Source organism: Ursus arctos, unplaced genomic scaffold, assembly GCF_023065955.2.
Source record: "Ursus arctos isolate Adak ecotype North America unplaced genomic scaffold, UrsArc2.0 scaffold_27, whole genome shotgun sequence".
Lineage (NCBI taxonomy): Eukaryota > Metazoa > Chordata > Mammalia > Carnivora > Ursidae > Ursus > Ursus arctos.
The window spans coordinates 34,249,291-34,273,385 of NW_026622952.1; the positions used below are offsets into that span (position 1 = coordinate 34,249,291).

A 24,095-nucleotide genomic window follows, 5' to 3' on the forward strand; every position below is an offset into this window, starting at 1 on the left:
TGAAAGCCCCACTGAGCTGGAAGTCCAAGATGGCTCACTCCCATGGCTGGCAGTTGGGGCTGTGTGTTGGCTGGAGCTCAACTGTGGCTGCAGACCAGAGCATTCCATGTGGCTTGGGCTTCTCAGAGCACAACAGCTGTTTCTGAAGAGAAGTATCCCAAGAGGGAGCATTCCAAGAGACCCACACAGAAGTTATAAGCCTTCTCACATCCTACGATAGTAGACACTTGAGGATGTCGCTTCCCTTACATCCTGTTGGTCAAAAAAGTCAGTAAGATCAGCCCATATTCATTGGAAGGAGAATTAAACTGTCCGTCTTGTGTGGGTAAATGGCAGGGATTCATTTCACGAGAGCATGTGCGATGGAAGATATTGTGGTGGCCATCTTTTGGAAAACACAGTTGCCGTATCATCTCTCTTTCCAAATTTGTCTCTCCTTCAGGGCTTTTTGGGTCAGAAAATGGCATCATCATTCACCCAGTTCCCTGGGCCAGAAGGTCAGGGGTCATGCCTAGGCTACTCCTACCCTCTTAGTTCCAGGTTCAATGAATCACCTAGTCCTGTCAGTTCTAACTCCACAATATCTCTTGGATCCATCATCTCTCACCTGGATTATGGAAGCCACCTTCTGTCTGGGCCATTATGTCTCTAGTCTTGTTCACAGAGTCTTCAGATACAAATGTGAGATATCCATACCCTGCTTGACCCCCTCCATTGACCTAGACTCTCGTCAGTTGCCTTTAAATGACTTACAAGGCTCTCCACTCTCTGGCTGATCACCGTGCCGTACTCCAATACAGAAACAGTATGGGGGAGAGAAAGTATAGGCTTTGAAGCCAACCTCCTGGTTCCTATCCTAGTTCTGATCATTAATGGCTTTGTTACTTGGGACAAGGTGCATATAGCTTCTTTGGCCTTGAGTTTTCTCGTCATTAGAACAGTCTTAAGGATTCAATGGAAATACTTAAAACAGTATGTAGTACATAATAAATACTTGAAAAATGTTACTGGCTATCACTGTTACCACTTAATGTATGTCTTCTCTGCCAGAGTCTGAGGCACAGATTATATCTGTTTTCCACTGCTCTGTCCCAAGCTCTCAGCACAGTTACAGACATGAAAAGGTGCTCAATTAGTATCTATTACATGAATAGATGAAAGTAGTATGACTAAATGCTATAAAATATATAAAGGGCCCAACACAGTGCCTTGCAAAGCATACACAGAGCAAATCTTGGTAGAGCCTAGTGGTTAAGAATTGAAGCTCTGTCACTTACCGGGTGACTTTACATAAAGGACCTTCCCTAAGCGCCTGTTTCTCCATGTGGTAGTACTGAGGTTGAAATCAAATGATGCATGTGGGCAGCCAGGCAGTGACGGGGGTTTGATACATGTCAATAATTATGAGTTCACTCTTTTTAACACAATTCTAGATCATGCACTTGTAATTTGCAGCTGAATTTTTAAGAAGATACATTTTTTTTTTTTTGGTGCAAAATTGGTGGTTTATTAAAGCACGGGGACAGGACCCGTGGGCAGAAAGAGTTGCTGCATGGGGATTGTGAGCGGTGGCTATACACTATGGGGTTGGGGGAAGGTAAGGAAAAAGGGAGGTTGAGGAAATACTTTCATATGTTAAAGAAGGCTCACAAAATACCAGAGGCCTTGCCATTGTCAAGTTAAGGTTGTTGTTCCCTCAAGCAAGGCATTAACATTAAGATGGTTGGGAACTTCCTGGAGGCTGCAGATTATAAGGACATTTAATTGTATCTACATTCCCTTCCGGAAGTTAGGTTATTGGTAGAAATGCTTCGTTCTTGTAAACTGCTAAAGACATTTGTAAACTGAGGGAGACTTAAGTCTTGCAGGATTGTGGTATCTATGGGTAACTATTTCTTTGTCCTTTAGGGCAGCCAGGCTTGCCTGAGGAATGTCAGGTAAATCCCATGGTTGGGCGGGGGTTGCGGGGTGTCAGTTTCTGCTTTGTCCTCAGCTTGCCTTATGTTCCCTCATCATTTCCCCCCTGAACAATTTTGACCCTTAAATCTTTAAGGTTGTTGAAGGTGGAAGGTCTCATCTTCTGTAATGTCGTCCTGCTGGATAGGGGCGTAGAGGTGTCCCTACCTATGGGTCAGTATTGGTCAGTTGGGGAATGTATAGGAGAGTTACAAAAGGGGAGGCAGCTGAATCCAACATGGACCATGTCTCCTTGAGTAGAAGGGATTGTCTGTTAGCTGGAAGTTATGGCAGTGAAGGAGTCTTGGCACTACGAAGGGAGACACCAGAAATGACAAAATAAGGTTAACATTGAACGACAAAGAGAGATCTGAATAAAAGATCTTTGATAGTTACCTCTGATCATTTTCCTTCAGTCCGGGAGTTTAAAACAATCACTAAAGGAAAGAGATTATTTAAAGCACCAATTTGAGTACTCATGTCAGGTAGAAACCCAGATATGTTTTGTGGTAATCTGGACTGTATACACAGCATTCTGTTTTTATGCTAGCACCAGTTTCACCTTATGTAGCAGTTAAAAACATCTAATAGCATTCTGTTTCTTAAAGCTGTTTTACATATTCGTATTACCCTAGCATTTAATAGAGAAACGCTACTTTGAGTGTCATTTAGGGCTTTGACCATGTACTTAAGAGTTTCCACGTGCCAAACAATATTCTCCAGTCTCACAGAGGTAACAAAGGTAGATGCTAGGTGGTCACCAATGAGACACAGAACATGTCCACTATGGCTTTAAATTTGGAGGGTTAGTAATGGTTTTAATAATGTATCCATGCATCCAGGCAAAACCCAAGAATGCGGTGGCCTATCCAGCGTGGCGGAAGCCGTGGCCACAGATTACAGCTGCATAGCCATCGGGGCCCCGCCAGGAGCCAGTCATATAATACTGCTACATCTTTAAATCGTCATCAAGAATATTCTCTGCAGCAATAATAGAAATTCTTATTGTTAGTTATTTGGATTTTATGAAAGGAATCTTATCCTTAATATTCCTTTGACTGCATAATATTATACGCTTATTTATAGAGCGTATATTCTGTGCCATGCACGGAGCAAGGCTCTGAGACTATAGCAGTGAAAAAAAAAAGATAATCACAGTTGTTCTCAGAGCATGTGAATCGCTAGGCAAAACAGAAATCAAGCAGGCAATTGCAGTGAGTTAGCAAATGCATACATAGTAGGGCACATAGAGGGTACCATGGCAGGGTATTTCAGCGCTACCTTTATGTGGAAGCAACAATTAGACAAATGCCAAAATTTAGCATAGAGTAGTTTGGGATAATATGAGACAAATAAAGGCGATAAATTTTGGGTAGTACAACTCTGGCACATTACTTCTCCAATCAAAAAACAAAACAAAATCCACTCCTTTTGTACAACTTCCAGTTATAAAATAAATAAGTTATGGGTATAATGCATAGCACGGTGGTCGTAGCTAATAATAGTGTATTGGATATTTGGAAGTTGCTATGAGAGATTTTTTTTTAATTTTAGTTAACATGCAGTGCAACCCTGGTTTCTGGAGTACAGTTCAGTGATTCATCACTTACACGCAACCTTTCTCATCTCAAGAAAAAAAGTTGTAATTATGTGCGGTGATGGCTGTTAACAAGATTCATTGTGGTGATTACTTCGCATTGTATACAAATGTCAGGTCATTGTATTGTACTTCTGAAACTGATACGATGCTTTCTGTCAATTATGTATGAACAAAACATTTTTCAACTCCTTTTGTTTGAGTACGAATTTAAAAACTACCTATATATGTGTGTATATATATATACATATATATATGATTCATCCTGTTTAAACAAAATAATTCAAATGCCTTTAAACTTTACATCATTGTTCATCGTGTATGAATTTTCTCAAATACTGGACGATTTCAAAGAAGTAAATTCTATAGCAAGTTAAAGATTGCCTATGATTTGAAGAAATGGGCTGACAGGGCAGGTGCCTTGCGTTTTATTCAGTATCGTTGACAGTTTGTGTTGCAGTGTGCAGTAATTCCTTAATTAGGTGCCGTATTGATTTTGTTCATTAAGGTACTCATGTTTTCATTCACTTGGCTTGTGATGCTACACTCTGTATCCACAATGTTAAGTTATGTCACGTGGTTGTTTATAAAATGCTATGTTCTCTCAGAGATCTCAAAGTCAGGGTAGGAATCCAGGGTTAAGTCTTAGAATTAGAGGGTGGGCTATTGATTGTCTGTAAATGCCTAACCTTGCTTCCTGACATCTTAATTATTGGTGCGTCTGTGGGACTTCAGATGATAGTATCATTCACCCTCCTCAACAATTGAGTTAGACTTTGACAGGTGGATTTCTGTTCTGCCTTCTGTTTTAATAATTACGGGCTTGTTTGCTCACATCATACGCAGGCAGCAGAGTCATGTAGGGAATGGCAAAATCGTTTTTTGCATCTCTGTTTTTTCTGATATCACAAAATAATTTTCAGACAGATACCAAACCTCCTAATTACCGGTATGATTTAAATATTCCATTTGGTCCTTGTAGCATCTAGGGTTGGTAAATTATTATTCGTACAATATCTCAGAGTTCAAGGCATGGTTAATGTAGTATCTGAAAAATGCCGATTTTACTGAAAAAATTTTCCTAATGCATTTGCCTATAAACGAGGGATCACCTAAGAGGGGGAGGATAACAATAGCTTTGGGGATGTGGCCTCTTTATGTGTTCACACTCTGACAATCGTATTTTAAGACGTTGAGACTGTTGTGACACATACTTACTGATGAAAGGGAAATTCACAGTTAGGAGGTAAAAAGACTGCTACCGGCTCCCACATTCAGACGCAACAGGACACGTTGGAAAAAAATCTTCAAGATGATACCCTATTGTGTTTGAAGACATGGAACACCTCACTCGTACTGTGAAGGCTTTAATTGGTTTGATTCCTAACCTACACGCTTTGAGTGTAGAATAACTACAGGGCACTCTATTGCCCTATTTTTTCCTCCATTTTTCCTCCTTTTTCTCTTGGTAAAACCTACAAACAGCCTTCCCGCGTCCTATGATCATTCCCAGGTTCAGGCTCCGGGGGCTTAAAGATGGAGTGATCTCAGTAAGGGAGGATAGAGAGCACCAGAACTGGCCCTCCTTTGCTTTGCTCTGAAGCCAGAGTGTTCTGGAATTCAGGACATGATGAAAGACATCTGTGTCCAGCCTTTTATCTGGGAGGACTGATGAGCTTCAGAGGAAAAGGTTGCTGGAGTATTTACAAGTTTATCAAACTGTGTCAATGGCTCGCTGACTTCCAGGTGTGGTTCCAATCAATAAAGAGCATTTGAAAACGCTAACAGGAATGACCACACTTGACTTGGCCAAATGAGAGCAGAGCCAGGACTTGAAAAGCAATAGTGCAGAATTTAGAAAGACAAAGCCCCTTCACACAACTACGGTCCCCTGACATTCACCCTGGAGGCTTTAGTGGGAATGTTGCACTAATCTAAGCTGCGGGGTCAGTGGATTTAAGTAAAGGAAAGTCAGCCATGTCCCGCTACATCACTGATTATAAGGAGAGGTCAGGTCTGCGTCTACCTTTTAGAAAAGACACATTGTAAGACTTTAATTCAAAATAAATTCATTCTTTTTTTTTTAAGATTTTATTTATTTGAGAGAGAGAGAGCACATGAGCAGGGGGGGAGGGGCAGAGGGAAAAGGAGGAGCAGACCCCCAGCTGAGCAGGGAGCCTGAGCTGGGGCTCCATCCCAGGACCCTGGGATCGTGACCGGAGCTGAAGACAACTGAGCCACCCAGGCGCCCCAAAATAAATTCATTCTAAATGGTGTAACAATTGGAAGCAAATAGAAGTGGATGGGCACTTGAAAGGGAGAGTCCCATTTCAGAGGAAAAGCTAGACTAAATGCATGATTTTCAAAATGCTTTTTCTTGTGCCTTAAGACAAAATAGGAATACAAATTTAAATTAAATTGTATTTCCTGCAACCATAAGACTTGTAAATGTTTTAAAAACCCGTTTTCTTTTATATGGAATTGTGCTTATAATTATTAGTTGTACACATTTGACTAAAATCAACCTAATTATTATATAAATATATGAACCATATTTATAACTATTAAATATAAAAAGGGAAAATGTATTGAAAATACCTCTCCAAATGAGATGAATGGGGACTTTTCCGAATAGTTCATGTAGTCATGGATGGGTATTAATTATTACAAAAGCAAAGGAAGATGATTCAGTATCAATTTTATTCCTGTTTCTTTTTTTATAAATATAAATATAAGAAATCTTGCTACAAAATAAGCAGATGGGAAGGAAATGATTTTTTTAGAGTGATGCCGTTCGACTATTTGAAATCCTTATTAGTCATATGTCAAGAATCACGTTGTGATCTATTTCTAAAAGGTGTGTTTAGCGGTCTACAAGCTGTCAACTCCATCGCATTTCTTTGTCAGTCTTATTGAAAGCACAGAACTGACAACTATCTGCTTTCAAAAATATTTGTCACGAAGTCTTCCACATCCACCCATTTCTCAGCTTCTGTGAAGTATACCCATAAAAAGCATTCCCAAGGCTGAGCAAAACACTACTAATTGACCTGTTACTCTTTTACTTAGTGGCTCTGTTTAATCTGTTATACACAGAGTGGTGTGGAAAATCGACCTTCTGTTCATTTTCATTCACCTTTGTTATTATAATAGCTTTTGAATGCTTTTGTTGTATCATATGCTTTAAATACCTCTAACTGTCTCATTTAATTGATGGGTAATACTATATAATTTACTGGCAGAGCTAGGACTCATGAAAATGAAACTTTCTGTCAGAAAAAGTCTGACTTCTTCAATTCAAATAAAGTAATAATACATTTTGTCACAGTCATCACAGTTCTGAACTCCTACTCTAAGCTGATAGTAGAGAGGCAGGGAGAGCATAAGTCCTTGCCATGAGTTTGGCAATTGGATCGAAAAAGGCATCAGAGCCTTTAATATTTCTTACCTTATGGATGTTGTCTTCATAGTCATGAAACTTTTCTGCCAGTGAGAAGCATTCTCTGCGGGTGGTTGGGATGGGTGCTGAGGTCACGAAGCAAACATGTTCTCTCTCCCTCTTGATGTATCAGACTTCAAAACCTACCAACAGTCTTAAATATTCCAATTCTTAATGCCACACTTTGTCCTTGATAGAACTACATACTAGACAGGGAAAGACACTATGCCCTACCTTGCATTTACGGTGTCTCAAATAAAGGAGGCTTCATCAACAAAAATACTTTCAATTTTGCCTTTGTTTGGCCCATTGGAAACTTTATGCTCAAGACGGTGTGTCATAGCGGGGCGCCTGGGTGGCTCAGTCGTGAAGCGTCTGCCTTCGTCTCCGGTCATGATCCCGGGGTCCTGGGATCGAGTCCCATATTGAGCTCCCTGCTCAAAGGGAAGCCTACTTCTCCCTCTCCCACTCCCCCTGCTTGTGTTCCCTCTCTCACTGTCTCTCTCTCAAATAAAGAAATAAAATCTTAAAAAAATAAAAAAAAGACAGTGTGTCATAGTAAGATTCTGAATATGTGAGAGGTATGCCCTTCTGTTGTAAAGGGAGTCTACATATGGAAATTGTTGAGGTTCTAAAAATTAATTCCCTTAAAACAGACTGCTCCTTTCCTCATTGAAAAGCTTCATGAGAAAAGGAAAAAAGGAAGGAAGGGAGGGAGGAAGGAAGGGAGGGAGGGAGGGAGGGAGGGAGGAAGGAAGGGAGGGAGGGAGGGAGGGAGGGAGGGAGGGAAGGAAGGAAAAGAAGGAGTCTTCACGTAGTCTTCACACCTAGGGGTCTGACTCCTGTATTTGAAGACTCGTGGACTAAATGACCTCCATGGACACTTGAAACCTTAGATGCTATGATGTTATGATTAGTCAGTCTTCTTCACTACAGGGGGACAAGAGAACAATTATCCCAACTACTACTGCTCCCATTCAAGCACATCCAATCAACCTTGGTTCTTTTGTTTTACAAAGAAAAGAGCCTTCCTTGTGAGAAAGAGGCATCTGTTTAATTGCTATGGGACTAACTGGATGAGTACATACACATATTGACACAACCCTACGCACACTTATCATTTCTGTGAGAAAAATCTTAACCCTTGAAATCAGTCTATGGAGAAAGCAACAAAGCAAAACCTGAAACCCCACGAGTCACAATTGGATCACTATTTCCAACGCTAATACTTAGGCCAAGATGATGGTTGGGGAAAAAATGTCTTTGATGAGCACCATTTTAGGCTTCCCAGCACTCAAAGCACAGGTACGCTGTAAAGTTGCTAAAAAACCATTTATAGCAGCACTGCATAGGATCAACGCCGTGGAGTAGATCAAATCCCATAAGCTTCAGAAAATAACACGAGAACTTGTTAATAACAACAAAGTATAATGATAGCCTTAGTGATGTACAAACCTGATGAGTGGGTCCAAATATGAACCATTTCCATACTTAAATATGACATGTGTACGAACCAATCTTCGTGTGAAAAAGGACTACTATTTTATTTAGTATTTTAAAAATAGTTTCATGTGGAACTCAACCAAAAGACAAAAACCTGTTAGGAATTTAGTATAAATTATTACTCAAGGAATATCACATTATAGTATACATGGCAGTTTTTAGTTCATAAAAACTGGTCATTTCTTCCTAATAAAAATAAGTATGGGGCACCTGGGTAGCACAGTTGGTTAATCTTCTGCCTTCGGCTCGAGTGGTGTCCTCAGGGTCCTGGGATCAAATCCCGTGTCAGGCTCCCTGCTCAGTGGGGAGTCCGCTTCTCCCTCTCCCTCTGCCCCTTACCCCTCCCCGCTCATGCATGTGCATGCTCTCTCTCTCTCTCAAATAAATAAAATCTTTTTTTAAAAAGTATAGAAAAACCTATAACCTTATATCCTAAAATTGAAAGTCAAGCAGATTCTCTAGTGTGGTTCAATGGGTTTTACCACATCTGATTTTATATGAATTAGACAAATTTATAACTTAGTAATTTAAAATAATATTTTTTAAAATTAAAAGCAAAGATTTTACTGATGATTATATAAGACACATAGTTTTGGAGTTCTGCAGACCTCACCTCACTTTGACTCTTGACTCTACCACTCACTTTGGGCAAGTAATTTACTTCTCTGAGCCTTAGTCTCTTCATCTCGAAATAATATCAACCTCATGGAAGTTTTTGAAATTCAAAACAGATAAAATAGGTGAAACTACCTGACATATCATAGGCTTTCAGTAAAGTTAGTTCCATTTCTCTTTCTGCCCTCTTTAATCTTTTCATTAAAAACTAATTTATGGGGGCACCTGGGTGGCTCAGTCGGTTGAGCAGCTGACTCTTGATTTCAGCTCAGGTCATGATCTCAGGGTTGTGAGATCAAGTCCCGCATCTTCTGTACTGAATGTGGAGCCTGCTTAAGGTTCTCTCTTTCCCTCTCAAAAAAAAAAAAAAAAAAAAAAAAGCTAATTTATGACATATATAGGTGCTAAGTGCAGAGAAACATCCAAAACGTAAAGTAAAATTTGCTCTCAGGTATTTAAAATTCTCTATGAATAAAGAAAGATGTCTGATTAGAGGAAACAAACATAATCTCTGGGTGGTCAGATTATATTTTTTATCTTTGTATTTAGCTCTGTGTTCTAATTTAGCTAAAATGAGTATCTATTACTGTCGTAAAATAAATATTGGATATTTCAATGAATGATGTCATTTTTAATCTATGAGCTGATACATAACAAATTATAAGGGTTACTATAAGCCAATTTTTAATTTTTATTCCCTGGAGCATATTAGATTACTAAATTGTTAGTTAAAGAAAAACAGACCCAGTAGCTGACCATTAACAACTGCCATGGTTAGTTAACATACCCTGCAACATTAGTTTTAGGAGTACAATGTAGTGACTCATCATTTCCATACATTGCCCTGGGCTCATCACAAGTGGCCCCCTTAATCCCCATCACCCATCTCACCCATCCCCTACCCACCTCCCCTCGGGTAACCATTAGTTTGTTCTCTGTAGTTAAGAGTCTGTTCCTTGGTGTGTCTCCCTCTCTCTCTTTCTTTTTCCCCTTTACTCATTTGTTTTGTTTCTTAAATTCCACATATAAGTGAAATCATACAGTATTTGTCTTTCTCTGACTGACTTATTTCACTTAGCATTGTACCCTCTAGCTCCATCCACATCATTGCAAATGGCAAGATTTCATTCTTTCCTGGCTGAATAATAATTCCATTGTGTACACCACATCTTCTTTATCCATTCATCAGTCGTTGGACACTTGGACTGCTTCCATATCTTGGCTGTTGTAAATAATGCTGCAGTGAACGTTGCGGTGCACGGATTCCTTTGAATAACTGTTTTTGTATTCTTTGGGTAAATACCCAGTAGTGTGATTACTGGATCATAGTATAGTTTTATTTTTAACTTCTTGAGGAATCTCCATAGTATTTCCCAGAGTGGCTGCACCAGTTTGCACTCCCACCAGCAGTGCAAGAGGTGAGGGTCAAAAGAAAGAGGTTATGACAGCCTACTTCAATATCTTTATGAGAATCTGAACTTACCCCTCCGTCCCTCCCCTGCATAATGTCCCCACTTACCCCTTCTCGGGCCTCCTTTCCAGCATCTGAGTTTTTATTCATTCTAATGTAGAGTTCGGAGGGAACTACATGAATCCGTGCCATCGATTGGTTTTGTTGTTTGCTTGAAGATTGATTTGTAAATCTCCATAATCCATTCTGCCTTAATTTACACTTTGCAGTGCTATGGTACGTTTAGAAAGGCTGATAAGTAACAGACTTAATCTCTCCCAAGAAATAACAAGACATATATTTGTAAGATAATTACGGTTCAAGTGATCAAGAAAGACTGTAGGTGTGAAAAGACTTTCAGTAATAGGCATACCTTGGGGGAAGTCAAAGGATTTTTACTTAAATATCTTAAAGAATGTGCTAAATCACAATTCATTGAACACCAGTAGCTCACAAAAAAGCTTTTAAAGTGAAAATTCTATGAGAGCATTTCATTTATCAGAGATGGAATGCCTGAGCATTTAGTGAAAAAAAAACTTTTTGAAAGGAAAGCTGTTTTGTTGTTTGAGGCTTTTGGGGGGGGGTGTTTGTTGTTACTGTTGTTTTAATTTTTCATTGTTTTTTCAATGGGTCTCTTCCATTCAGGAAAATTAGGTGGATTTACACAAGAAAATAACACCATAGATTCTGGAGAACTTGATATTGGCCGAAGAGCAATTCAAGAGGTTCCTCCCGGGATCTTCTGGAGATCACAGCTGTTTATCGATCAGCCACAGTTTCTTAAATTCAATATCTCTCTTCAGAAGGATGCATTGATTGGAGTATATGGCCGAAAAGGCTTACCACCTTCCCATACTCAGGTAAAAGTCGGCTTTGTTGTCAATAAAATGGAAACTGCTACTTTGCATTTTTAAAGTTATTCTGTTTCTTAAGTTCAGCTGTTTAACTGTTGGACCACTTTCCTATTGATCTTTTACAGTGAAAAGAATTTTGAATGTAGGTTACACTTGAGGTTTTCGAATTAGTAGGAAGAACGGCATTTTCTTCCTGACTGGCATTAGTCGTTATTGACGGATTAAAATGTACTAAAATTTGTGAGTAACTGAATGAATATCGAACATCATCTGAGCACGTAGAAAAACAGCACGGATTTTCCAAGTGTTTTACAAAGATTCTATGAGAATTTCAGAGGATCTTATTCCTTTCATGTAATAGATGCATAGTATTTTCATCTCAAACACTGTATTCACGCTGTTGAAAATATATTGTATTTTTTCTACTTAATGCCAGACTTACGGTTAGTAAAGAAATTATGGGAACATAAACATAAATAGGATGACATGAACTTTTTATCAACTCAAGCCACGATTCCTCAGATAAAGAGGCAAGAGAAGTTTCGTGGATGCCAAGGGTGACCATCTAAGTGTGGTACTCCCGACAATTCAAATACCCTTCAGGCATGCATTCCAGGAACTCTAAAGTCAGTCCGCTTGCATGAAAATACGTCACAGTAACAGTCAAAGAGAGCTGCTATCAGTAATTCTGTAGGCTTTTTCATTATCTAATACTGGATCAGGGTATGTAAGTTGAAAATTGTGCTTTAAAAGAGGTCCCATTGTTGGGACGTCTGGGTGGCTCAGTTGGTTGGGCATCTGCCTTCCTCTTGGGTCATGATCTCTGGGTCCTAGGATTAAGCCCCATATTGGGCTCCCTGCTCAGTGGGGAGTCTGCTTCTCACTCTCCCTCTGCCTCTCATTCCCCCCGCTTCTGCTCTCTCTCTCAAATAAATAAATAAAATCTTAAAAATTAAAAAATAAAAATAAATTAAAAAAATAAGAGGTCCCGTTATGTCTAAGAGAAATTATTTGAATTACCTACTATAAATTTGGAGCTCAGACTTTTCCTAGGGTCAACTATTATGTTAGTCAACACAGGAATTCCAAAAATGTAATAGATAGTTAATTAACATTGACAATTGGATGAGCCTAAGATATATACTTGATAACCACTTTATTTACCCATAGAATTTCATGCAGATTTTAATTATATTTATGAGATGAGGACTAGAGGATTTCCACGTATGCTTTAGAGTATGTAATTTGGTGGAGAAATGCAGTTTCTGTATCCTAGGAATATAAGTTATAAAGAAAAATGGATCATATACCAATAAAAAATCATTATCTTTAAAGAAAGAGGAGTAAGAAACTTTGAGCATGCTTTCTCTTATGTCACTGTAGATCACAGAAAGTTTCTCATATATATAAATTATACAGCGATGAAATTTTTTTAATATCGTGCTTTGGTGTGTTCATTTTTCTGATAATATTGTCCATAGCTACATTATTAAAGTAAATGCCTTTGATCCTTGCACATTAAATACTGTCCCCATTGTGTACTAGTGTCCAGTTTAAATTTTTGATTACAGTTATACTCGACTCCACTTTATGCTGGAGGTGACACAGAGTACAATGTAATAACCAGATTGTCTGAAATGGAAGTGGGTCTCTCTGACTTCACTTAAAGCAGAGACATTGCATTTCTATCAATAGTCTAGTGAAATAGAAAAAATATATATTTTTTCATCGGAACCATATATGTGTTTAAATCACTTTTTTTGTAATTGAAGAAATATACTTCCAAAGCTAAGCACGACAGTGAGCATAGAACCTATAAATTCCAGAAAATAATTACAAAAGAAAATTGTTGTGTACTTTAAAGATTTATTTAAAGATTTCGGTTTGACTCTTTCCAAGTTATATATACCATATGAGATTAGGGAAATAAAAAGTGCAGTTTCAGGTTTTCCCATAATTCCTCTGGTATTTAAATACAATATACATGATATCCACTTTTCCTTTTTACCACAATATATGTGTTTAACTAGATTACGCATTTTTCCAAAGCTCCACCGTTATTAGAGTTCCTTCTTCTGGTTTATTCAAGATCAGCAGAGCAAACAACTGTTTCTGAGTTCAGTGTTTAAACATGAAATATGCTATAAAGCAGCCCAAATTGAACATTTCTCTGTTTCTGGGGAACGTTAAATAAATCAACCTGAAATAATTAAAATTGGCCAGCCATTCAGAAGAGTCACTTGAGTTTTGAAAGTCTTTGTGACCCTTTATAAAACTGTCCGTTTGATTGTTGCCAAGGAATCAATTGACTTTCTTCTCCCTGATGCCCACTTCATTCTCCTGGACAGTTAGAAGCCTAAGGAGGCAATTTAACGCTTTACAGTTAACAGTGTACTGACTGAAGCACGTAAGTACGTTTGCATGAAGGCTGTTTCAGAATGGTAGCTGGAGACCTGAGTTCTGGAAGCATACACCCCTACCACTCTTTGACCTTGTGACCTTGAACAAATCATTTCACCTCTCTAGGCCTGTGTCTGTCCAGAAAATGAAACCGTTGGATCAGATGATGTCTAAAATCACTTCCTCCTCTGTATGCCAGTAATTTACAGCAAGACCATGCCACCACCAACAAGTTGATTTAAAAATACAGTTAATGGGATGCCTGGGTGGCTCAGTCAGTTAAGCATCTCCTTTGGCTCAAGTCATGATCTTAGGGTGCTGGGATCAAGTCCTGCGTCGGGCTCCCTGCTCAGTGGAGAGTCTGCTTGTCCCTCTGCCCCTCCCCCTGCTCATACTCTCTCTCTCTCAAATAAATAAATAAAATCTTAAAAAGGAAATACAGTTAAATATTCATAGATTCTGAGTTCTCATCCTTTTTTTTTTAAGATTTTATTTGTTTATTTGAGAGAGAGAGAGCAAGCATGAGTGGGGAAACAGAGGGAGAGGGAGAAGCAGGATCCCCACTGAGCAAGGAGCCCAACGCAGGGCCTGATCTCAGGACCCTGAGATCATGATCTGAGCCACCCAGGTGCCCTAATGCTCATCCTTTTAATAACTGAATTGAGTGAAGCATATAGATAGTCTAACTGCTCAGAAATAAAGCAGTAAGATAGCTTTATTAGTCTAACCTTTGTTTCATGACCACTTCCCCGAAGTGGTGAGACTGAATGTTATCCAAGAAATAGCATGAGATCCCAAGACTTGCCCCCACAAAAAAATTCCACGTCTCCATCTTAGGAATAGGTATTACAGAGTAAAGTCAGTAGCCCAACTTTGTGCATAAGTGATTGCTTTATACTTTACACTCTGAGAACAGAGGTTATTAAATATTTTTGTTCTGTATAATCTGTTTACTTTTTGTAGACACAGGCTTAGTGTGAAGTAGAGGACTTTGCGTTTAGGTATTCGAATAACCCTCTGGAAGGCCTGGGTGCACTGGCCCTACGGAACAGCCTAGGCAGATTCTCAACAACTGTGGCCTCCCCTCCCCACCAGGCGCAGCACTCCAGCCTCATTTGGTTGTTCAGGGTGTGATGCAAATGGGGACTCCTGCAGTGAAGGTGGGGACGATGAGTATGAGCTTGAAAGACCACTTAAAACTCAAAGTTTCCTCCCTTTCAATCTTTCAGTTACTGAGCTTAATGTCAGAGGAGAAAAATGTTTATATGCAAAGGAGCCATTAAAAGAAACTTTTCCCTGCCTCTTTGCCATGCTAATATAAATATTTAAATCTGATGAGAAGACGAATGGCTTATTTGAGATACAGGCACCTATAGAAAGTGCTGCATTCATTTTCCTCTGATAATTTTGGAAAACAATTCCAGTGAAAATTGTGCAGGTTAAATATCCAGTGATTATTTTCATCCTTGTAAGATAGAAATGAAAAACATTATTGAATACTAACCAAGTTATGGCTTTTTATGTGTATTTCTCACAGCTGCATGATGTCAGAAGGTAGTTTTACGACACAAAAAAATAACAAAAAATGCTTTTACATTTAAATAAAAATTGTAATATGTTGGAAACTGAATTAGATATTCTAAATTCTGTCCAGTAGTAATGTTAGAGGTCTGTGATCAGTACAGTGGCGGCACATTGAATCATAAATCTCAGAATCCCAATGGCTGATTTTATTCCAGTTTGATTGTATTAAGGGATTCATATAAAAAACACCTCCTCAAACAGACCTGTGATGAAATTCCATTTCAGAAATCTATCAGAAAGTAGAATATTGGTGATTCACGTAGATAATACTATAATATTATATATATTGCACTGTAGTGTATTTTTCACCCTTAGGAATAAAGTGAAACCAGGTAAGAGTCTATAGAAACTGAATCACTCCACTTTTAAGGAACTTTTATCCAACAAGTTTATTAAAACCATGTTGGAAAGTCTTTGCATTCTTTCCAAACTCACTGCATTAGGTCTGGTTACAGAGCTTTACTCTTACCAGTCACCTTCCATATTTTTAATTATCTTTAAATCTCCCCAGTTGCATTCTTCTAGCTACCCAGTGTTCATGATTAATCTTACTAAACCAAAAATTAAGCTTAATGACGTTGACTTCATAATAATAACTGAGCATAGTTACTGTTACTCTCATCCCTTCAGAACCCCTCCATTGTTGAATTTTTTGGACTTGCGGTCAGAGATATACCGGCATCTCGATATCGGTTTTTAGTTTCACCATAACTGAGGACAAAGCCATGGGTTTGTTCATGGTGCCTGGGATGGTAACTTGAGGGTCACAGAAAGGAACACGGTGGGTGGCAGGAAAGACCTGAGCTTTCTCACAAACCAACTCCTCCGCTTACCAGGTATCGAACCAGACCCTTCTCAAGCCTCTCCAGGGTTGGTTTCCTTCAGCCTTAAGTGGAAACATCAACGCCATCCTGGAAGGGTGGCCGCGAGGATTCAGTATGATCCTGACACTGAGTACATATCAGGAGACCACCTGAAGAGATGATCTCATGGTCTAGAATTGGGTTGCCAGGTTTGAAACGTTACAGGCTGATGGTGGTATCCACCCACGGCCTGCACTCATCAAACTCTTTATCAGTTACAAGGCTCAGATCTAAGTCTGGAAACCGATCGCCCTCTAAGTGGAAAATGATTTGCGAAGTTGGTATACAACAACAGCGTGCAGTGGGCAGTCAGTTTCCAGAGTCAGATCAGGATGCCTGTAAATGCTCCGCACAGAGGGACCTGTCCATCAGGAACCTTCTCCTGACATTGTCTTTATTAGAGCAGAGGGGAGACGTTGGAATAAGATAAATAAATAAAGTGAAAAGCAGCTATATCCGAAATGTGGCTGAGCACTAAACACCTGCACTTGTCCTCCCCCTCAGTATGACTTTGTCGAGCTCCTGGATGGCAGCAGGCTGATTGCGAGAGAGCAGCGGAACCTGCTGGAGCCCGAAAGAGCAGGGCGGCAGGCGAGATCCGTCAGTCTGCATGAGGCTGGCTTTATCCAGTACTTGGATTCTGGAATCTGGCATCTGGCTTTTTACAATGACGGGAAAAATGCGGAGCAGGTGTCCTTTAATACCATCGTCATAGGTAAGAAGGGTCTTCAAAAGCATCTCTTTCGGGGCTGTAGCCTAAACAGTGTGTTGAATGGAAACTCAGTTGTCTTCACCGATTTGGAGTGTTTCCTAGGGTGATAAAGCCTGAAGTAAAACATGAGACTTATTTTTAAATTGTTTATTTATGACTATGTGACATACTGTGAGGCATTGGAAGAACCTATTCTTTGGAAGGATCTTGGAGGACAGTGCATCTTGAAAACACAAACATCTGCATTGGAGATAGCAGTGCTTTGCTTTGACGATTCGAATAATCTGGTGTCAATGAAACCTTTTTATTTGGTGACGGAGCGGGCCATCCCTAATTCCTTCCACGTGGAGCTAAAACGATCACAGTTTACCTTGTGCGAGAAGCAGGCTGTACCCTAAGTGTTCCTTCTCTCTCTTTTCTTCAGAGTCTGTGGTGGAATGCCCCAGAAATTGCCATGGAAATGGAGAGTGTGTTTCTGGAACGTGCCATTGTTTTCCGGGATTTTTAGGTCCGGATTGTTCCAGAGGTATGCGAGTTAGAGCCTTTCCTTAAGCCAATATAAATAAGCTGTAGAAACATGAGCAATTCAGAAAACCGGCAAGGCAAGAAAGAAAAGGGGAGAAAACCAGCAAACTCCTCGTTCCAACGATCATCGCCTTTCTTTCAGGGTCTCGCCTGAGAACGTGCCTGTTAATTCCTCTGTCGTGTTTTATTTCACAGCAGCCTGTCCGGTGTTGTGTAGTGGCAACGGGCAGTACTCCAAGGGCCGCTGCCTCTGCTTCAGCGGCTGGAAGGGCACCGAGTGCGACGTGCCCACCACGCAGTGCATTGACCCGCAGTGCGGGGGGCATGGGATCTGCATCATAGGCTCTTGTGCTTGCAACTCGGGATACAAAGGAGAAAACTGCGAAGAAGGTAACCGCGCCAGTATTTGCGGACGTCTGTGCTTATCTTCGAAAGACATGATCTTTGCAATCCTCACTTTGCGTCTGTTCGTGTGCCTCCTCGTGAAAGGAACTTTGATTTCCGTGCTTACGGCTGCAGCATTTTGTTAACATTTTAACTAACAAAAAACACAAATGCCAGAGATCCCCTTTGCTTCCAGTCGTATGAATTGTTCTCCCCGCCCCCCCCCGCCCCACTCTGAGGAAGGAAGCAAACACTTGTGTCTTGAAACCAACAGTGGACTGTTGTTTCGTTTTGTTGTTTTTTTATCTTTGCTTTCTTGGGGTGTGCTTTTGTTTTGTTTGGGTTTTTGTTTTTGTTTTTGCTTTTGTTTTTACAGTTTTTCACATTGAGGCCAGCTTGTAAGTCTAGCATTTTGGCATCTCTCGAAAGATGTAACATATCACATAACAAAGTAGTGGAAAAAAGCACGCCATGGGCTTGTTGCTATACTGTAAAGTGCAGTTGAATTGTTTTTTCCAAAAGCAGAAAAGCACCATTTCCGTTCTTCAATCAAATTGATTTTATTGATCTGCACACGGAAAGTAATGCAATTAAGTCTCTGGAATTAAATTTTCAGGCCATTGACCCTACAAGTGTAAAGTTTTATTGAGTCAAATTGCTAAATTAAATCTCGTCATCTAAGGCACATTAGAGTGAATTAAGAAGGATAGAGAGTATGCAACTCATTCATTTCTCAAACAGTTGAGAGTCCCATACAGCTGTCAGGACTCAGTGGTTGTGGGTTAGGTCAGCTGATACAATACTGTTACAGAGAAGCCAATACTTACTACTATCTGATTAAGCAGAACAGAGAGCAATAGTCTGAAATCTCAGGAGCATATATATGTGTAATGCTCATGAAAATTACAAATCCTTGCAAGACTCTCAGTTACCTAAATGGTATGATCCTTAATGCCGTATTGTATGATTCTTTGCGTTTTCAGAAACAAGTTCTTGAAAATAGTAGGTGAATAGTTGAGTCTCCAGAATTTTTATATCCATCAGATTGGGACGTAGTTCCTTATCCTGCATGCATCAGGTATGTGTGACATCTTCTAGGTTTAATTGTGAAATTTCTCTTTTCTCTACTCCAGCCGACTGTCTGGACCCCGGATGTTCCAATCACGGGGTTTGTATCCACGGGGAATGTCACTGCAGTCCAGGATGGGGTGGTAGCAATTGTGAACTAGTGAAGACCATGTGTCCAGACCAGTGTTCTGGTCACGGCACGTATCTTCAAGAGAGCGGCTCCTGTACCTGTGACCCGAACTGGACCGGCCCGGACTGCTCAAATGGTAAGGTGCACAAGGGCAGGATGACTGCATGCTTCATGTTGTGTAGCTGAAGATTAAGATACTTTAATTTTTAAGAACACGCTTATTAACTTTAATATAGATTTTATTAGAGTTATGATTTATAGCAATAAATGTAAAAAGTAATGAAATTTCATGGCCTTATAAGAAGAAACAGGCTAGGTCAATTTGTCATTAAAATTTCTCCTTCAGTAGCACGGTAAAGAATAATATTTCATTTGTGTTGAAATACTCCGTCTTCCTAACTCTCGAGGCCTGTGTACAGTTTGTGGATTTAAGAATGCACATTATCTCATAACAGAGAAGCCTCAATTAGAAAAGTATCTGACAGCATAAGGCTAAGCGGGGTCACAATAGCATATACGTATATAGATATTATGACGTGCACAATGGTCCAACACTGACTTTTTAAAAATTGTAATAGTATGATTATAATAAAAATGGCAGGTAGTAATTTTTTTTTCGGTCAGTCAGTTACTGAACAACAGCCGTGTGCATGGTATGGGGATGAGCCCCGTAAGAGTAAAGAAGAATGACTCGTTCTTACCCTCTAGGATAGTGGCTTTCAAATTTTTGACCCTGACCCACAGCCTCAAACAGCTTTACATTGTGACCTACTGTGCGTACACATGTCATCGCCTAACCGAAACAAAGCCTTACAAAGTGGTACACACAGATTCTTTTCTCCAAGTATATGCTATTTTTTTTAATGCTGGTTATATCCCATGAATTAATTCCATGACCACGTTAGTCACATGGTGCAGGAAGGTGCTGTTCTAATCTAGAAGGTTACAGTTTAATTGGGGCAAGGAGATGGAACACACATGAAATACTTAGAAACCAACACGTCCCAGTTGAATCTTTTATTGCATGTGACATGGAGTAATATGTAAAAATAATCCACATGCAGAGGAGTCCTCCTGCCCTGATGCACAGTGGAAGCTTTCAACAAGATTTGGGTTCCCATCCGTGGCTCTTTTGAAGATGGCAGTTAGTGTGGGGATGGGAGGAGGTATTTTCTGACGAGGGGAACAGTCCGAGAAAGTACTTCAGAGCATAGACTCTGAGATCAGACGCTTGGGTTCAGATCCATCCTCTCCTACTTAATAGCTGTGTAGACTGAGGCAGACTGCTGTATGTTTTAGTTTACCCATATGTTAAATGGATTTAATCAAGACATTCTTTTTTTTTTTTTTAAGATTTTATTTATTTATTTGACAAAGATAGAGACAGCCAGCGAGAGAGGGAACACAAGCAGGGGGAGTGGGAGAGGAAGAAGCAGGCTCCTAGTGGAGGAGCCTGACGTGGGGCTCGATCCCATAACGCCGGGCTCATGCCCTGAGCTGAAGGCAGACGCTTAACCGCTGTGCCACCCAGGCGCCCCTAATCAAGACATTCTTTACAGAGATGCTTTGGGAATTGCTCGAATTCATGTATATAAAGTACTTAGAACAATGCTTAGTTCACAGTAAATTCCAAATATAGCTGCCACCTCCACAGCTCCTACTAGTACTACTACGACGACTGCCATCAACGAAGATACAACTATGAAAGTAGTGTTCTGTCCACGGGAGAGTAAAGAAAAGGTGTTTGGAGGCAAGGGTTGGGTTTGGCCCAGTTATGAGGGACGCAGCTTAGCGATGATGCTTCAGACAATGGAGAAGCCGCTCGTCACGAGGAGGTGTGCCCACCAGGGTGGTGAGAGCAGTATGTGAGAACTCCCTAGTCGATTCTGTGTCAGAGAGGGTGACTAGTCGGAATCTGATGGCCGGAAGACACGTTTGAGCTTTCCCAGAGTGTGACGTGCTGAGATCGCTAATTCCTTTGGAGTTCGTAGACATGAAAAGGATAAATCTGAGGGCCCTTCTAAAGGAGAACTAGACAGAGCTTGCTGAAGACACAGCACAGGAGTTGGGGCCAAGAGCCGAACGTCTGCAACCAGGGCGGGCTGGGGCAAGGGTCATGGCTCTGGAGAAGGCAGGGAAGCCGGGGAGGGGTGAGGGGCAAGGCAAGGACGCAGGGGAGGTGATGGGGAGAGACAGGTGAGACATGGAGGAGAGGATGACTTCTGTATGGGAAAGTAGAGGAGGAGGAGAAACCAAAGAGGGAGAGGAGGGGAAGGGGAAGAAAGGGGAAAGCAAAAGGACAGGTCTTGTTAACACTGTTGAGTAAATAAAAACATTCCGCATAAGGCTTGGCTTCAGGGAAGCCGTCTGTCTATCCCTCATCCGTCCACACTGATTGCCTCTGCACTGAAGCCCTGTTTGTAACTGAGTGGTTAAGAGCGGGGATCTGGAGCCTGAGTCCAGGGCTCGGCCTGGCCATTCCCTAGGTCTATGGCCTTTGATCAGCTATTTGAAATGCTTCTCTGTGCCTCAGTTTCTTTACCTGTGACATGGGGATGATAATAGTACTACCTTATACAATCGTCATAAGGTGGAAATGAGTTAATATGTGAAAAGCATTGAGAATAGCTCCTTATACATGGCAAGTACTGAATACAGGTTACCCATTAACAAGCGGTGGTGGTGCCGATGGTGGTCATAGTTATGGTGGTACAATTCTGAAGGCTAATGTAGCCCATACAGGTCTCCATTGATTCAGAAGAGCTTCCACATGAAAGTACTGCTTGGTTACGGTTTCTCCAATTGTGAAATTTATGAAATGCAAACTATTTCATCTATTAATATAACCTAATGGCATTAACCTAAGAGAAATCCCGCTAGGCAGTGAATTAACACACTTATTTTAAGAAGAAGAAGAAAAAGACTAGTAATTTTTACAAATCACTCTTTCCTGGCACTTTGAGAAACTTGGATGACATGACCGCTACCCCGTGCGTCATCAGCGGCGTGATGGACGCATGTGCCATTCTTCACCCACTACAAACTGAATCCTGGAAGCCCAACACTAAAGACAGTTTTGTATAGGCTAACTTGTAATATTGATGAAAATTCCGTTGAAGCCCCCAGTAGATATCCTAGGTAAAGGCACAAAGGGACAAGTAATGTACTTTCTTCCTTACATAATCACTCTCATTTCCCCTCCCTCCTTCCCTCCCTTCCCTCCTTCCTTCCTCCCTCCCTCCTTTTTCCTTCCCTCCTTCCCACCTCCCTTCCTCCTCCCTGTCTCCTTTCTTCTTTCCCTCCCTCCATCCCCCTCCCTCCTCTCTCACTCCCTTCCTTCCTCCTTCTTCCCTCAGCTCCCTTCCCTCCTGGTTCATCCCCTCCCTCCTTCCCTCTCTTCCTTCCCTTTCCTCTGCCTCCCTCATCCTTTGGTCATACATTTTTGGTCATACATTTTTGGAGGGAGACAGGTTTATGTTTGTTACTGTTTCATAGATATATGAGTTGATTCACACAGCTTGGAGAACCAGAAACTGGTTAGAAAATTCATGACCACTAGAGCAAATAACATGTACAGGACAAATGAGAGTGAAAACAAAAACTGGGGGTGGGATTATAGAGGACCTTGAATGCCACACGAAAGAGTTCTAGGAAATCATCACCACCCAACATTATCAAGGCATTATTTAAATAACGCATTAACTTATTTTGTCCTCTGTTCTTAAAAATGTATTTTATAATCCCAAGAATCAGAATAGGCATTTAATTATTTTTGTTGAGCTTTCATTTCCCTTTCTGGCTTCTGTACTAAAAAATGCATCCCACCAAAAAAAATCCAATTAAAGTTTATAGATAGAATTATTTTTATAGTAAAGAACTTGGTTCAGGTCTCTTATGCCTTCATCAGTAAAATAAGCATAATAATATAGCTATAAAATAATGCTGGTTTGAAATATTGCCATTCTAATTTGTCTCCCACAATTATGGGAGTAGGAAGGAAATAATGAAACGGCCCTTTTTTTTCATCTAATGTTATTTAATACATTACCTGAATTATTTTATAAAGGATATTTTGTAATTGATACTGTAGCTCAAATTGGGGCGCTTGGCTGCTCAGGCAATGGAGCATGCAACCTGGGGTTGATCTTGGGGTTGTGAGTTCGAGCCCTCCACTGGCTGTAAAGATTACTTTTAAAAAATTTTAAAAATTAAATAAAATTTAAGAAGATAATTCAGTCTTCTTCATAAAATGATATTGCCATGAATGACGAGAAAAAAAAAAGGCATAGATGTTAATTAAAAGATTAAACTGGCTGCCAAAATCACCTATCATTATTTTACATCTTTAGACTGAGGGTTTTTTTCATGCTGATGAAATTATTTTGCCAGTTGAAGATCTAATTTTACCTGTGTACGAAATGACTGCTTAGACACAGTGGGCTAAGATCTTCACCCTATTCGCCTTTACACCCCCAATGCAAAACAGGAAAACATTAAACTCTCAATATATTGAGTCAAATAATGAATACATACAGTACTCTTCTTTGGAAGAAACTAATTTAGCATAAAAAAAGACTTTGTTGAAATTTGCTATTAGCTGCAAAAAGACAGAAAACTTACTTAGAATTTTTAGTAAAGATATCAAATATATGTATATATTCGCCCTGTGAAAATATCCTGGTTCATGTGCCTGAAATTTATCGGCATGTGGCACAGCTGTCATTTGAAGTTTACAAAAACATTGATGGTAACTCACATTCGTGGCTGAAAGTTTACTAGAAGCATTATTGGGAATTTCTAACTAACTGAATCCCAAAGCAAAACACTTTACCAGCTACCTCTTTTGTTGTTGTAGAAGTGACCTTCAGATATCTAAATTCAATACGAGTAGATTGTACACCTGCTGAAACATTTGGTTGAGCTGCTACAAGAGGAGAAGTGAATTATTTCCATCAGAAAGTTTGTAGGTTTGAAAGCGACAGAGCTTTCCTCTGTCTTCATCAGCAGTTTGTCCA

General features: G+C 40.1%; 1 protein-coding gene across 5 annotated transcripts in view; it reads left to right on the forward strand.

The window, feature by feature from the left end:
* Positions 1 to 24,095, forward strand: part of TENM3 (teneurin transmembrane protein 3) — a 1,574,093-nt gene that overhangs the window by 1,446,955 nt on the left and 103,043 nt on the right. For all 5 annotated transcript variants that reach the window (XM_057303360.1, XM_057303361.1, XM_057303359.1 and 2 more), the window contains 5 exons: positions 11,206 to 11,420; positions 16,766 to 16,976; positions 17,398 to 17,499; positions 17,694 to 17,888; positions 19,016 to 19,216. In XM_057303360.1, the coding sequence (XP_057159343.1) occupies positions 11,206 to 11,420; positions 16,766 to 16,976; positions 17,398 to 17,499; positions 17,694 to 17,888; positions 19,016 to 19,216 (924 nt within the window). The remainder of the gene's footprint in view (positions 1 to 11,205; positions 11,421 to 16,765; positions 16,977 to 17,397; positions 17,500 to 17,693; positions 17,889 to 19,015; positions 19,217 to 24,095) is intronic.